Below are 16940 nucleotides of genomic sequence, written 5' to 3'. Positions count from 1 at the left end.
TGAAATCCGGCACGGATAATCTTTAAACATCTCTCTATCACAGAAAGCAACAAAAAATTTAAAATTGAAATTTGCAATATTTTTAAAAAAATTCGACAAAGTTGAAAAATTTGTGAAAAAATCTTTATAAAGATCTTTATATTTGAGTAGCCGCCACTTTATGAATTTTTGTTTTTATATTTTGAAAGCTTTTGAGATAGCAACATTCGAACTAGTTAAGAAACCAGCATTGTTTAATTTTTCAGTTGACCAAAAAAGGTCGAGAACATGGCGACGACGGCGCGGTCTTTCTATTCCTCTACTTCAAGGATGCATAACTTAGTATGAACAATTTTTTAAATTAATTTTGTTTACTTTTCAGATCTAAGTAAAATATCAAAATTATTTTTATTAATTGCCAAAAAACGCTCGAAATTTCGGCCTTTAGACTACATAGTGTACCCCTTTAATAGTTGTTATTGTAGATTTGATTGCAAAAAATGATAAATTTTTCTTTTTTATTTATTTTATATATCCCTAAATCCGTATATAATACATGCTGACATTTTAATACAGACTGAATGATTTCAAACTAAAAAATTATTATCTAAATTTCTCTCTACTTGGGTGCTCATAATTAAATTTTAGTTACTACGGAGTACTTCTAAGACTCCATGGGTATTGAAAATTCATATCTAAAGCCTTAGTTAATTGCTATGATCACTACGCAGATTATGTAAAAATGATTAACTGAGTCGACTTAGCCATGTACATCTATCCGTCTATTTATAGGCAAACTGATTTTCTCCTGGTTTAGAAATAAATATTACAAAGTCATAAATCTTCAAATTTTTCTGACAAAAAACATCAACAAAATCAATAAAATTATTTTGGAGGACCATAAAGTGAAGTTGTTCGAGATAGCAGAGACTCTGAAATAACAACTGAAACTATAATGTTTTGGTTCATTCATGAATATTTGGTTATGAGAATGCTCTGTGCAAAGTAGGTGCCGCGCGAGCTCACTTTTGACCAAAAACAATGAGGAGTAGATGGTTCGGAGCAATGTTTAGAGATATTAAAGTGTATTAGACATACGTTTTTTCGTCGATGTGTGACAAGGGATGAAACATGATTCCATCATTTCACTGTGAAGTCCAATCGACAGTCATTCGAGTGGACTATACATAATGAACCGGCTACAAAGCGTGGAAAAACTCAACAGACGGCTGGCAAGGTTATGGTGTCTGCAGTTTGGTACGCGCAAGGAATAATTTCTATTGTATTGAGTTTCGAATTGCTTCTGCATCCACCGTAATCTGCAGAGGTGACCCAAAGCGACTATTTTCCGTCTCAGATCCCAAAAGAATGCTCGCTGCGAAAAAATTTTGTCAGAATGAAGAGGTGTCCCCCGAAACTGATGAATATTTTGAAGCAAAGAGCAAATCATAGTACAAAAAGGTTAACGAAAAGTTGGAGAGTCCCTATAAACAGATATCACCCTTCAAGAGAACTATGTTGAATAAAAGAAAATGAATTTTGACAAAAAAATATGTTTTACTATAATAAGCAGGGGATTTTTCAATTGATTGTTTCTGCAAACTTCACTATCAAAAATACATTTAAATTATATTTCAAAATTTTTTTTTTTAACAAAAATTTTCAAAAACTGTATTAAATTTTTTAATAATTTTAATTTTTTAATTTAATTTAATTTAATTTTAACTAATTAATAATATTCGAGAGTAAGTGTAAATTGTGCTTTACTAAAAGAATTTTATCCATTTTATTTGATTAAATTTATTATTATAAAAAAATTTATTAGATTTAAATATGCATTAATTTTTATTAATCAATTTAATTATTTTATATTATTTATATTATTTTTTTTTCAGTTTATGTATTTTATATATTTTTATTATTTTCATATAAATTGAATTCTTTATTATTCTTAAAAAAATAATACAAAATAAATTCCAAATTGCAGTTTTGTAGAATTAGCCTGAAAATGTTTGAAATAGAAATTTTTAATTTTTAATTTTTCAAAAAGAAAATAACACTTATAATTAGATCAGCTACTGATGAGCTTATCTGAAAAAAAATAAAAAAAAATAAAAAAAAAAATAAAAAAAATCAAAACCAAGTTTGAAAAAAAAATTCAAAAAAAAATTTAGAAACAAGTTTGAAAACAAAAATTAAAAAAAGTTCTAAAAAATTAAAAAAAAATTAAAAAAAAAATGAAACAGCAAACATCAGCAAAAACCCAATCCGACAATTGATTTTACCAAATTTTTTTTCCCAAAATTTCTATCCAAAATAATCATTTAAGCGCCGAAAGTCTGCAACGCATAAAGTTTAATCGTTTCATTACACTAATCCTTCTACCAAACTAACTAACTGTTGAGCACGAAAATAATCCGCTTAATTTGAAAACAATCCAAGTTAAGCGCTCAGACAGCAACATACACACACACATTTTGACTATTTCATATCGAAATCTACAAAATGATAAGAAAATAATGCCAGAAAATATGAAACGACGAAACGAGACCTTACTGTTCTCAGTTCTTAGCGTCTACAAAGAAGCGGCGAATTAAAAAATAATAAGTGAAATAAAGCCACCAAAAGAATTATGAATTTTATGGCACAAAGGGCGCTTGGTGTTATCTTAATGAATTTTTCAACGCACAGCTGCGGACAACTTACCACTTTTATTTTACACACTTAAATGCGTGTGTGTGGGTGTGTGTGCGTGCGGATATATGAGCGCTGACCTGCGTTGGCGAACCCAGCAGCGCTGCAGGCAAATACAATGCAGTGACAGCGGGTGTTAAAGCAATTTTAAAACATTTCCGCGATAATAAAAGCCAACAGTGGCCACAAGAACCGCCAAAGGACAACGAAAAGTTAATGGAATTTCCAGACTAACATGCCGAGTTGCGCTAAATTGAATGGGCGGCTTGCGAGCAAGCGAACTTGGCAATAAATTCTGTGTGAATATGTGTATGAGTGTGTGTGTGTGTAAGTGTCGCTAATATAACAGTGTATGAGTGTATGTGTGTGTCTGTATAAATCACTTACCGCATTCAGCGTCATGCAGAGCACTAGCCACAGGCGCAGCATAGCCCAAGGCGCTGCCGTTGATAAATTCCTAGTTGCCATAGTTGAAGTCTAAAGTTGTTCGTTGCCGCGTTTCAGGCGCGCACAAAATATTTCGAGTTCACTAAGCCGCAAAGCAGTTAAATATGTTTTAGATAAGCGTTAAAAATCCGCAAAAATTGCTAAGCCGCACTAAACGCCGAAAAGTATGCTTTAAAAATTTAATTTGCCGTTTGCAAGTAAGGCGCGCACGTTATGCTGCTGCACCGCGTTTATTGTTTCAACTTTATTGTCTACAGTCACTATTACTGTGTGTCTATGTCTGTTCGTTAGTCCGTGTTAGTATCCGTACGTTTGGTTGTATTCGTTGCGAATGCGTTCGCTGCGTCGGCTTCAGTCGTACTGACGGCTGGCAATGGCTTGTGCGCCTTTTTATATGCCAAATTTCGGCGCAGCGTTTGCGCGCTCTTCATGCAATACGGACATCCTGCCAGCCAGGCAGCCACCAACCGGAGCGCCACTCAACGTCGTAGAGTTATGCGGCACGCGGGAGTAATCGGAGCTGTTGCGCTCATTTAGACCGGATAATGAGCGCGCAATAAAGTCTCGTGTGTCTCGAAGTCAGCCTGCCTGCGTGTGTGTGTGTGTCAGTGCGTGAATGTCAAACTGTTGCTGGAACTGTTGCTGCAACTACCGCCTTCGTGGCTCAGTCTGTGCTGTCGCGCATTGTCTTTGTGTTGGTGTTAACGGCTTGTCGCTGTTTTTTTTGTTGCTTGTGCTGTAGCGGCGTAACTGCCGCTACTGTTGCTTGCACAAATCCATTCTAACGGCATACTTTTATGCGGCTTATGTTGCAATAGCCTGCCAGTGTCAGCTATTTGTTGCCTACTTTTCTGCTGGCGTTGATTTGAATGCAGCTATGTTTGTGGCTTGGCTTGGCTTGCAGTGCACCATTTTCGTCATATGTGTCAGTAATGACGTCACTAGCGGCACACAAACGGCAGCTATAACGAGGGCACGGGCTGAACAATGGGCCGAATTAGTGGTGAATATAGCAAAAATATGGGGTTAACATATTAGTGAAGGAGTATCCAATATTCGTAAAAAGGCGCGGTATATTTTATTCTTCAAAAGGTTAATTGAATTAACATTCAAGCTTTAACTGAGCTTTTGCAGTTTTAGTCACGATACTCAAAGCTTATATAAGCATTTCGAGGTTTGTTGAACTAAGCTAGACTGTTTGTCCACAACTGGCTATTAAATAGAAATTTTTCAGAAAATATTGAAAACATTCTGTGATCTGGTCATCAACACCTTAAGCTTTTTCAGTAACGTGTAATAAAAATATGACAAATTCACACATCGGCTCAATATTTCAAATAGCTTACATTCAGCTTTCACCTTTAGGTTTACAAGTGCATTTCTGAAGCTTCAAGCTTGCCGTTGTTTCAGATATTCAGTAAGCTTTGTTCAGTTAGGAATAAGAAAATTGCGATCCTCAAATTTCTGTTGAATATTTTACAAATATATATATTTTTTACTATTCCAAAAGCTTTCTTTAAGCTTTTTTTTGCAATTTTATGGACTTTTAGCTACTGAGATGCTATTTCGGCTACCATTCCCAAAGCTTTTTATAAGCTTTTATTTGCAATTTTCGAGAGCTTAAAGCTACTGAGAAACACATACTCAGAAAGCTCTTTTTGTAATAAAAGTTTAATTCTGGCTGCTTTAAAGAACATATGTACGATCTTTTTGTAAGCTTTCGCCCAGATTTTATAAAACTTTCAAGTGTTCAGCTATTCAGTAAGCTTTTCTATGTAAAAAGTAAGAAAAATGTATCCCTGGCACTTCTCTTACATATATGTATAAAGGAACTTTTCATCAGCTTTCGCGTAGCTTTCTTTAAGCTTTTATTTGCAATTTTCGAAAGCTACTGAAGGGCAGATACGCAGTAAGCTCTTTTTGTAATGAAAGTATAATCCTGGCACTTTTATAGAACATATAACCGATATATTTTTTAGCTTTCGCCCGCTATTTTCCTACTTTTCACTAGCGTCAAGCTTTCCAGAGTCAAATATGCAGTAAGCTTTTCTAATAAGAAGTAACAAATTACTTCCCAGGCATTTCTCCGGCATATTTGAAGTATATTTTTATTAGCTTTCCTGATGCTTCCTTCAAGCTTTTGTCAACAATTTTCCGGAACTTTAAGCTTCTGAGCGTTGGGATGCTCTTTTTATAATCAAAATTTGACTCTGATACTTTTCTTTTCTAAGTAAGAAGTAAAAAATTACATCCTTGGCACTTCTCTTACTTATTTGAAGGAACTTTACATTAGCTTTCCCGTAGCTTTCTTTAAGCTTTTATGTGGAATTTTCCGGAACTTTAAGTTTCTGGATCTCTCTTTATATCTCTTTTTATAATAAAAATTTGGACACTTTTGCTAAATATTTGAATGATCTTTTCGAAGCTTTAAGCTTTATGGAAACACATATTCAAAAATTTCTGCCCAGTAGGAACTAATAAACATTTGAACTTGATACTTTTGCTCTAAATTTGGTAGCTGTTTCCATACAAATTTAAATTTAGTTTTTTAAATTACGAAATTTGATTAATCATCCATCTGCCTTTGAGCTTTTCCGGAGCTTTTAGAGTTACTTAAAAATATCGCTGTTCGTCGTCATCTTCCTTTGAGCTTTCATCAAGCTTTTTCGTGGAGTTAAGGTTAAGGTTAGTTTGGGGCAAAAAATAGTTGAGACTTCTTATTCTTTATTGTCGTAGACAAGAGTTGAGACTACTTTTATTATATTAAATAACGTAGTAAGACATTGCAATCACGTAAAACATCATTAAGTTTATAGAAATCTAGAATCAAAGAAAATACAACTTCAGATCTTGGCAGATATCTTCGTTATCAATAATAATCTTAAATGAGCTTCGTAAGTTTGAACCTGTCCACCGTGCCAATTACTTTTTGCAATTTAAGAGCACCGCCTTACAATTCTCTTGCTAATCGCCATTACTCTCCAGAGAGTAGAACAGGAGCAGCAGAAAAGCGTACTCTTTCGCAATACGAGCTAAGGGCTTGCAGCTGCGCAGTAGCCACGGCGGTGAGGTGTGACATGTGCAAGTTTGGATATCCGGTGAAGCATTGCCTCTGCTTTCTCTATACAAAACCACACTGCTTTGCCCCACACCCTCCATCCTCCATTCCGGATCGGCTGCTGCAGCACTTCCATTCAAGCGCATTCATATGTAAACTTCTTTTGCGACTGTTGCTGACACCGGCTACAGTCAGTTGGCTTTCAGCAACGCGTGCGGTGGCAAGCACACCATAACTGGTGTGGTGGCTGCGGCGCACAACTTGTGAACTTTGCACGAAATCACAGCGCGTCCGCTAAGTATATGCGCACATATGTATAACAATATTTCATTTGCATTTCTTTATTATTCAAATACATTTCCATACACTTATGTATATACTTTTCTCTGTGCCTTGGGGAGCCTTTTGGTCAGTCGTATGCCCAAGGGACGCAATTGTTCGTTTAGCTGGAGTGTCAAGTGGTCTTTGGTAGTAAAAAGCTGGAAAGATGACCCCACGCGACCGATGCTGGTGACAATTTAGTTGTCGCAATTATATTTAATTTGCTTCCGTCGCACATATTTACTTGCCTTTTCGAGTTGAGTTTCGAGTGAGTAGTTTATTGGTGCCCTGGAATCTTATTTCTTTTTCTCTCATTTTACTTCCATTGAAACTGAAATTTCATACAAAGCGATTGCTTCTTTTTTATTTTAATTAAATCTGTAGTGTATTATAAAGCTGCTGAAAAAGTAAGAAGAAGCATGCTCATGGAGAATTCAGACTAATTCCAAGTTGGACTAAAAAGTGAAAAAGTGGCCTAGGAGGCTTCTTGTTCGTACGCTAGATAATTTTTATATGAAATATATTCTCTTATCTTACTATCTTACTTCGAAGTGAAATGAAGAAATCCGTGAGCGATAGGAGCAAATTGTACCCAAAATTATTACATACCCGGTTAGTATTTCTTCAAGAAGCTACCTCAATTCGGTGCAAAAACATTCACTACAGTCTGCATTCAGTTAGTTTGCAGACCAGAGTTCATACTTTGATATCTCTTTTATTGAGATGCCTGCAATTTTTAACATTTTTTGATGGAAAATCATTCGAATCGATGTCCTTCAATGCTTGAAGTTCCAAAATCATAACGGCTGAATAGTATACCAGCAATGATTACCGAAATACAGGAAACCTCCTAGAACTCAGCAACTTTAGAATCCCATCTACTAATTCTGAAAACCTTTACCATGAATATATCGAAAATTGGACAGTATTGTGCAAATTAGCCAAAGCCAAAATCAATTCGGGACAGCACAGAGACCACGTCGAATTAATCGAATCTGTAGAGGCACTAGGTCCCATAAAGTACTAACAAGGGGAAAAAATTATATCAACAAATTTTTTGTTAAAATATTTTTAGTAGTATAATCTCCGAATTATCCGTCAAGAACTGGCCCTTGAAATCACGGCACGTCTAATATATATCAGCTACTACCATCTGCCTTCCTTTTACGGGCTTTTCGGGCTCATAGAAGTAATATTTTTTGTGCTATTTTTCTAAGTGAGCAATTTTCCTAAATACTTTCCATCAATTTTACTAAAATCTGGCATGATCTATATATGTACGTATCTTTAGTTTTCTGATCGAATTGAGTCTCGAGTATTTTTGTATCAGTTTAACTCTATCCCTTGTTATTCACTATCAATTTCAAAAAGTGACTTCAAATGATCATCTGGATTTTACTCGAAAAAAAAAATATTTACGGTCGGAAAGAGGGCGAGGCGGTGTAGAGTTTTTAATATATTTAAAGACAAATCAAAATCGGTTAATGGAGTTGAACCAGGAATATTTCAGGTAATCCTTCAAGCTTCTCGAATACAGTAATATCTTCCAGGTAGAATCTTTGCGGTCGGGAAAACTTTTGCGGTATAAAGAAGATCAATATATACGTCAAGAGCCAGGCAGCACTTAATCTCACTTCGCATTACATCGGACATTTAACAGCAGGAAGGTGGTAGATCTAGCAGCTGCCGGAATGCGGCTTTTTAGATATACTGGATTCAAGGACGCGAAGGGATTACGAGCTGATGAGATTGGCTAAAGTGCCATCTATCAGGCTATCACACTAATACAGGAAATACAGAAGTCAATAAAAACGATATGCAATGAAATTTCCTAAGAGGCTAACAGACGCACTAAAGAACTAAGAACATGCAGAATCGCCAATACCTTGTACGAGAGTGCCGAAGAAAAACATGCATGCTTTATCTAGCATTAACTATAGCAGAATTATCTAGAATTCGTCTTAGATAACTTGAAGCTTCGCAATTCAAAGGACAATACGAAGTATCAACTCACTCCTAAAGTTCGCAAAAAGCGCTGTCCTTCTTGATGACGAGTACTCCACAACAAATTGAACTAAATCTGCATCTGACATTACGGAGGACCAATATGTAGGTCTATGTATGGCGTGACCGCAGACCAGTATAACATGACCTAACCATACTGTCACGCTTTTAAAAAATTTTTTCCACGCATGCTACCTTTGCTCTCCTGTAATATTTTCTTTGATTAAACCCAAAAAATATTACTTTCCTCAAACCACTAAAGCTCAAAAATTCATTGGCGAAGCTATTTTCAGAATTTTTTGCCTTAGAAACTCGGCTTTTCGTTGCAGATTTTCATTTTGCTAACTGACTCATACAATTTTTGACTTTTACCGTTAATATCCAACATAAAATATAACAAAAATCTTACTTATCTCAACTTAAATCTTAGCACTCTCCGAAAAACTACGACAACATACCTGCAGCTCAATTTTGCATTAGAAACCAACTTACCACCAACAACAAACCGCTTTGCATTCCTTTTCGGAATTATGAATGCATTAAATGCTCAAACTATTCACTCAAAACCGCACTGAATTAAGTGCAAATGAAGTTCGGAATGCTCACACACCAACAATTACATATACACACACACACAGTGAGAAAATTTTTGGTGCGGACTGTGCTGAAGTGCAATAACTTAAAATTCTTAGAGAAAAGAATTGCGAAAATGCAGTGAGTAAAGAAGGAAATGCAACAACAACAGAATTCAGTAAACAATGCAGAAAATCATGAAGCGCAAAGCAACTGCGAAAAATGTTGATTCTCTTCATATACTCGTGCATCGAAATGAAGTTGAGTCGAGGGCTGCAATGAAATGTATTTTTTGTCACAGTTGAGCGCGCTCAAGGGCACGTTATGCTGTGTGGGCGCTGCGAACAGTGTGTGGCAACAAGTAGAGAAAAATTTGCAAATATTTCATGGTTCGACTGAGCTGGTGTTAGCTACAAGAAATTTGCTTTGAAAGACTCATTTTTTATTGGAAATCCGAGATAAGTTGTGGACTCAAAAGCTCTAAGGAAATGGGTAGTCTAAGACTTTTCCCAAACTGCAGTAAATGTCATTTGGATATTTGTGGACAAGAGCGGGTCCCAAGCCCAGCGCCTGCCACTGTAGCTCGCCTTCAAACGGATGTTTTTTGGCTACCCGGAGGATACTTGGTCTGAGACCGGAAGTCGTGAGTGTCTTGAGCCATATTTAAAAAAATCCTTTCTGGCCATTCCCAAGTGAATGGAGCTCAGAAAACTTTCCTCACTTGCGTGAACTTCTACACATGACTCCATCCTCCAAGGACCAAACTCTATAAGTCACTCATTATTCCCGACCTGCTATATGGAGCTGAGGCATGGACGATGACAACATCTGACGAGTCAACGTTACGAGTTTTCGAGGGAAAGGTTTTGTTGAAGATTTATGATCTTTTGCGCATTGCCAACGGCGAATATCGACGACAGATATTATACAACAATATTGAGATAGTTCAGCGAATTCAGAGACAGCGGCTACGCTGGCTAGGCCTTGTCGTCCAAATGGATGAAAACACCGTAGCTCTGAAAATATTCAACGCAGTACCTGCCGGGGGAAGCAGAGAAAGAGGAAGACCCCCACTCCGTTGGAGAGATCAGGTGGAGAGGGCCTGGCAGCATTTGATATCTTGAATTGGCGTCAAATTGCGAAACGAAGAAATGACTGATCCACTTCACTAATTTCATCATCTGCCACGGGAATGTATTCGTCTAATGTAATCCAGTGATCGCTTCTACCAAAGACTGTGAGTTTAAAGTCATAGAATCCGAGACTTCTATTTTAATTTTCGATTTATTCAGGGGTTAAATTTCTTACTTTACTTTCAAACCTAACTAAACTTGACTTTATCTTGACATTGATTGAGTTTGTCTTCGAATTTAGCATATATTAGGCAATAATATTCTGGGAACTCCCTTTCGAATGGCAAAAATACAAATATTCTCCTCCTTTTTGGAATCCTGAATCCTCACAAAAATCCCTGGTATAAATTTCTTCATCTCCAAAGAAATCCTGTGATCAGATGTACAGAAGACTGAGATTTTCAAGTGATACAACCTGAATATTCATCCAGTTTCTCCTGAATTTTCACACTCATAAAGATACCTTGAATAACTGTCATCATCTTCCAAGGGATTCAGTTATCAGATGTAGAGACGACTGAAAGTTTAAAGTGAAAAAAACAGTATATACTTCCAGTCTCTTCATTGAATCCGCATCCTCATTAAGTCAACGTGAATAAATTTCATTATCTCCCAAGGGATCCAGTGAATATAAAGAGGACTAAGATTTGTTAGAATCCCGAGTCCTCGTCCTCATAAGATTTTTCTAAACAATTTCATCATCTTCTAAGGGATCCAGTGATCAGGTGTACAGAAGACTGAGACTTTCAAGTGATAAAACCCGCATCTTCTTCCAGCATATCTTGATATGCACCCTCATAAAGACACTTTGAAAAAATTGCATCATCTTTTAAGGGATCCAGTGATCGGATGTACGGGAATAAGATTTAAAATTGACAGAATCCGAGTCTACTTCCAACCTTCCTTGAATACACATTTTCATAAAGACATCGTAAATAAATTTCATCAGCTAAAAGGAACCCAGTGGTCGGCTGTACAGAGGATTGCATGTTCAAAGTGAAAGAATCCTTATATACTTTCAGTTCCTTCACTCAATCCTCATCCTCATAAAGGCACCCTGAAAGGTACATCATCTCCCAAGGGAACCCGTGATCCCTTGTACGGAGATATGAGATTTTAAATGAATTTACTAGAACCCGAATCTCCTTCCAGCTTTTTAGCCGTCAACATATTTCACATAACCTAACAAAGTCTAATAGTGGAAGATTCTAAAGTAAGAAGGAAATTGTATGGAAATAATGAAAAGCTTTGGCAAAGGTGCTTTCACTTCTTCTGCTCTATAATTTAACAAAAATGAACTGAAAATCGGTCTTAGATACTCTAACAGCCGCTAGGACTACCTTCTAGCTTTGTGGTTTCCAAAACAGCTTTTGGCGAACAAACGGAAAAGAGTTGTGAGAGAAAAGGTGTCACATTTTTGCGAAGAATTAGAACTACATACATATATCCCGAAAGCAAAGAGAACCACTGTGCAACACCACCAAATCCACCAAAGTCGCGTGAAAAAACGTTCAAAATTCAAATGAATTTATTTTGCGGAAGTTTTCGCGTTTTTCGCCCCCAAACCGCTGAAGCGTTTAATTTGCGGAAAGACAACACGCAGCCAAGCAATCAACCAGCCAAACAACCAACGGTCCAAACCAACAAACTAACGTAAGCGGTGAACCCAGCACTGTGCAACGGTCAGCCAACCAAGCGCTGCAGTGCAGCGAAGAAATCTGCATAAACAACAACAACAAAAAACATTAAGCGAACTATTAGCTGTGCTGAACAGCTGTTGGTGCAACAACAAAGCGGCACTGTAGTGGGTAGCTGTTTGCGCTAGTTGTTATTGTTTAAAAAAAAATTGTTGTTGTAAAAAAAATGTTGTTGTTGTTTGTGTTGACTTGTTGTTGCGGTCTTGTGCAGTTGCCGGCTGACGTGCGTTTCAAAATTTATTTAATTTATGCACAAAGGTGTCACATTGACTGGCTTTAATTAATGTTGCACGCGAAAGTTTACATTATAACAATGGTGAGACCACAGCGGTGGGGTCAGCGCTGAAGCGTAAACTCCTAAACTGTTAACTGCATTTCTTTTATGAATAAGAACAGACATTTTTTAACATGCACCCACATGTTGCTGTTAAGTTGACAATCAGCAGCCACGGCTTAGATATTAATTGCGCTAAAGTGTTGTTGCAACAACTAGCGATTAATTGTGAGTTAATGAGGAACAAACAATAAATGTTCGATTTGGTTAAAACGAAGCTTTATGCCAGACACAGATGCATTTCTTATAGTGGAAAAGGGTATAAAAAGGTCCTTATATTGATTTTGAGCGGTCAGTTTGTTTGGCAGATATATGCTATAGTAATTCGATCTGGCAAATTTTTTTAGATAATGTACATACCATTGTCTTGAAAGATAATTTCTGCAAAATTTCTTGAAGATATCTCGTAAACTAAAACACTTTTCCATACAAGTATTTGTTTTTGATCGACCATTTTATATGGCAGCTATATGCTAAAGCGTTCCGATCTGATTAATTTGCTCGGAGTTTGTAGCATTATCTTAGGCAATCAGTTATAATAAATTTCGTGAAGATTTCTTGAAAACTAAAAAAGTTGTTCATATAAGTATTTGATTTTGGTCGACCATTTTATATGCCAGCTATATGCTATAGTTCCCCGATCTGTACAATTTCCTCGGAGAATATGGCGTTGTTTTAAAAAATAATGTCTGCAAAATTTCTTGCGGATATCTCGTAAACTAAACAAGTTTCCCATACAAGTACTTGATTTTGATCGGTAAATTTGTATGGCAGCTATATCATATAGTGAACCGATATCTGCGATTCCAAAAAGTATGCAATTTTTGGGGAAGAAAAGTACGTGTGCAAGAGTTCAGATCGATATCTCAGAAACTGAGGGACTAATTCGCATCTAACACTTCGCACAGAGAAGCAGACTCAATTCAAAGTAAACAAAATTTATCAAATAGTTAAACAAATACAAAAAAATAGATATTTTTTTTTTTAAATTAGCATGAAAAACAAAATTATTTTTTTATAGGTTTTTTGTATTTTTTTAAATTTAATTTAAGCCTACAGCTCTTTGAAAAACCACTCACGTCCCAATTAATTTAATGAAGTTCACATTTATTTTGCATAAATTCAGTGTGTCTCATGCTTATCAACACCAGCAGCTGTGGAGTCCTCAATCGTCGGTCATTTTTAATCAAATGTGGATTTCTGTTCCGCATAACAATGGCACTGACCAGAGGCGCTACCGGCAGCCAACCGCTGTGACGGTCTCTCACAACATAAATCACACGTGTGCTCATACATACAGACAAAACGAACTTCATTTGTGTGGGAATATGTAAATGTGTCGGTGGACATTGTGACGCATTGACAGAATAACAATACAAAAGGTGCCGATTTATTGATTGCTTGACAGTTTCACACAATGACAGTGGTGAACCGAGCACTAAGGTGCGATAAATTACACCAACACGCTTGCTCTCTTCATAGACATAAATATATACATATGTGTGAGTGTATTTGGGTTCGCCACCCACGCTTCAGCAGGTGGATGCTTTAGCCAAATTAGAGAAAGAGTTGGAAAGGAAACGAAGACCCAAAATCTGACATAATCATTTGTGAACCCAAAAATTTAATTATTGTTTGATTCAATTTCCGAAAGTGTTCAATAAAAACAAAATACTGATATAAAATTCTTACGAAAAGTTCATTGTTAAGTAAGAACACTGAGTTGTGAATCTCCAAGAAATGGCTGAACCTGTCAGTATTGTTCAATATATTTGAACCTTAAGGTTCATGGCGTCAGGACTATAACACAGAAGGTCTAGAGAACTGAGCTCAGTTCTATATGCATGTTAAAAATCTTGCATTAAAGTTCTTTTGGATTTTATTTATGAAAACAATAACTATGGGAGCGTGGTGAATAAAATTTTTATAGCCGGAAACTTTTTAGTTAAAAGTTGCTTGAAAAAGGCCTATACCTATCCATATGTTGAATAAAGGTGATGTTAGTAACATGAATATGGAATAACAGATCGAAAATGATAGGTCTCACACAACCGACTAAAACGAAGTGTGACCTAAGATGATTTATAAATTCGAACGCAAAATAATACGTCATCAAAAAATCGAAATAGTGTTTTTATTGCTTACCATTCACTAGAATATATCACATATAAGTAGCATAAAATTTTCAGTTTCCGCTGTCAGATATAACCAATATATAACCAACATGTAACCAAAAAGTAACCAATATATAACCATTTTTTAACCAAAACCCAAATTTTTTTTTATCGTTTTTCCTTCACCTGTAAGCTTATGAAAAGTGATGTTACGTTATTTTGCATTTTAGATGACGATATACTATATATGGATGTATATTTTGGGATTTAGTCGCCCCAGTGCACAGTGAGACAACGCCGGCATTAAATACAAGGAGTCATTGTAGAGCTCTGAAATTTTGCACAGGTTATTTTTGAGACAATTCCAGTTTAAAAAAAAAATTAAGAAAATTCGCCCACTTTTACGCCCACCTGTCATACAGTCGAAATTTGTAAAATGCCGTATTGTCCGTGATACTTTAGGTATAACTTTCAATTTTGGTATACTTGAATGTTATATAGTTACAAACATTATTTGAAATAAAAATTGAACTTTGGCCCACTTTTAACCCCATCACCCATACTACCTCAACATAAAAAGTGCCATATTTTCTAAAATATATTAAATACAACCTTCAAATTCTATATTATTGTAATTTATATCATTTAAAATGTTTCATGCAAAAATTACAATAACACGCTCACTAATACGCCCACCTCCCATTGAAATGCAATAAAAAAAAACAATATTTTTTTTTCATTCAATCAATTTTTTAACATCATCATGGTATTCTAATTTTTTCAATTTGTTTCTCATTCTAAATGAATTAATATAAGGATCTGATTATATTTGCAAATAGTGCATTACATCTTCATTCGTAGAAAAACGTGAATTTTTACGAGAATGGAATAGCCTACAGTTTCTATACTCCTTATTCATTGCTTCTTGCGCTTCTTTGGATAACATTGCTGTAGCAAAAAAAAAAGTACACGAGTACACAAAATGTACATATGTTTGAGCAAAACAAAAACTGGTTTGGCTCAGCGGATGGAAAAAATGCCCAAAAACCAACAACAACCAAAAATTATGCTCACAATATTAGGCTGCTTATGAGCTTTGGACAACAAAAATAATTATAATGCAAGAGACTATTTTCTATTTTCCTGCCAGGCGACAAGCGGCACTACAATATAACAATTAAACTAACCACATTAGGAAGTGATCATAACACAACTTAGATAAGAACAATGTCTTGCACTATCAATTTAAATTAAAAATTATGCAACTATCTAACGCAAAGTCAATGACCTTCAACAAAATTATCTATCAAATTAATAACGTAAATTTATGTAAACAAGAATATTTTTATTAAAACATAAATGATCTTTAAAGCATAATTCTGAATAACTAACAAAAAAACAAATGTTATTTATTACTATTCTCTTGCACAATAAGAGAATAGTAAACAATTAAAAAAATATAAGTAAAAAGTTGTAAACATGCTATTGCATGCTAACATACGTATAGCGACAGAATGTGCGCGTTACGTACTTTTTGTAGTTTTTTGTATGTTTAATGTGCTTTTGCAAACTTTTGCTATATGTCCTCTACTTTAAATTAAAGCTTAGATTTCAAACTTTCATTTGGTATAAGTCTGCACCTAGGGCGAGGGGCTGCTCTGTATTTCCTAGGCCATTGAAAATGCAAAATATTCAATTTTTGCACCACAGTTCTGTTGTTAAGAAAAAAAAAATTGTGTTTTTTTTTTTTAATTTATTTTTTCATTTACTCATTCTACAATAACTAAATTAATTAAAAAAATACTTGAAAGTGGCATTTATTATGTATTTTTATTTTAATAAGCTTTTGATTATTACATATTGAACTAACATATTTCAAGCGCGTTGGCATACCTCAACTTTGACTTGCTCTAGACCAAAAAGTAATGAAGTTATGAGGCTGAAATTTCAGGGAATTGTTACTCATAAATCTGTTAATATATTGTGAAAATTTCATCCAAATTGGACGACACGTCAAAAACCATTTTTTGCCGCGGTTACTATTGGGCTGTCTCACTGTGCAGTGTAGCAATCCGCCAACTCACAACGTTGTCGGTAACTTCAACATTTTTGATTTATACACAGAATCTGAACTTTTTTACATACGAGCGCTATTTGTATGGTTTACAGTTACTTAAAATGTTCATCTCGGCCTGAAAATGGAAATCGTACAGTGCATAGATGAACTAAATTCAATTTTAAGCGATGAAGCTCCATCAAGCACCAGTGTTTTCTGCTGATATGATGAATCCAATTGAAATTCTAGATCTCTTCAAAATGAATTCCGTGAAAGTCGTCCAAACTAGTAGTAGTAGTAGTAGTAGGGTACTTTTTTGTCATGTATGTACGATCGGCATCTGAGTAAGGCTTACTTCTGCTACTGTTACGATCGCCCAACCTCGCATGATCACAAAATTTGAACACTTTAATACTATCAGAAAATAAGCATACGGAATTAGTGGAGTGTCCAATTTAGATAGGCATCAGACGCAACGTGCGACATTTCAAACTCACTTAGGTGTCACTTTGCACAATCAAATAGACAAA

The 16940-nt window shown here is 35.5% G+C and overlaps 1 protein-coding gene across 1 annotated transcript in view; it reads right to left on the bottom strand.

Moving 5' to 3' along the window:
• Window positions 1–3490, bottom strand: part of LOC120771908 — a 60776-nt gene extending 57286 nt beyond the window's left edge. The window contains 1 exon segment of the mRNA XM_040100191.1: window positions 3061–3490. Within this exon segment, the coding sequence (XP_039956125.1) occupies window positions 3061–3141 (81 nt within the window). The 5' untranslated portion in view covers window positions 3142–3490.
• Between the last annotated feature and the right edge of the window lie 13450 nt (window positions 3491–16940).

The sequence above is a fragment of the Bactrocera tryoni genome, chromosome 3 (assembly GCF_016617805.1).
Source record: "Bactrocera tryoni isolate S06 chromosome 3, CSIRO_BtryS06_freeze2, whole genome shotgun sequence".
Lineage (NCBI taxonomy): Eukaryota > Metazoa > Arthropoda > Insecta > Diptera > Tephritidae > Bactrocera > Bactrocera tryoni.
Note: the sequence above shows the minus strand (reverse complement) of the source record. Positions and strands in the feature narration are given on the sequence as shown.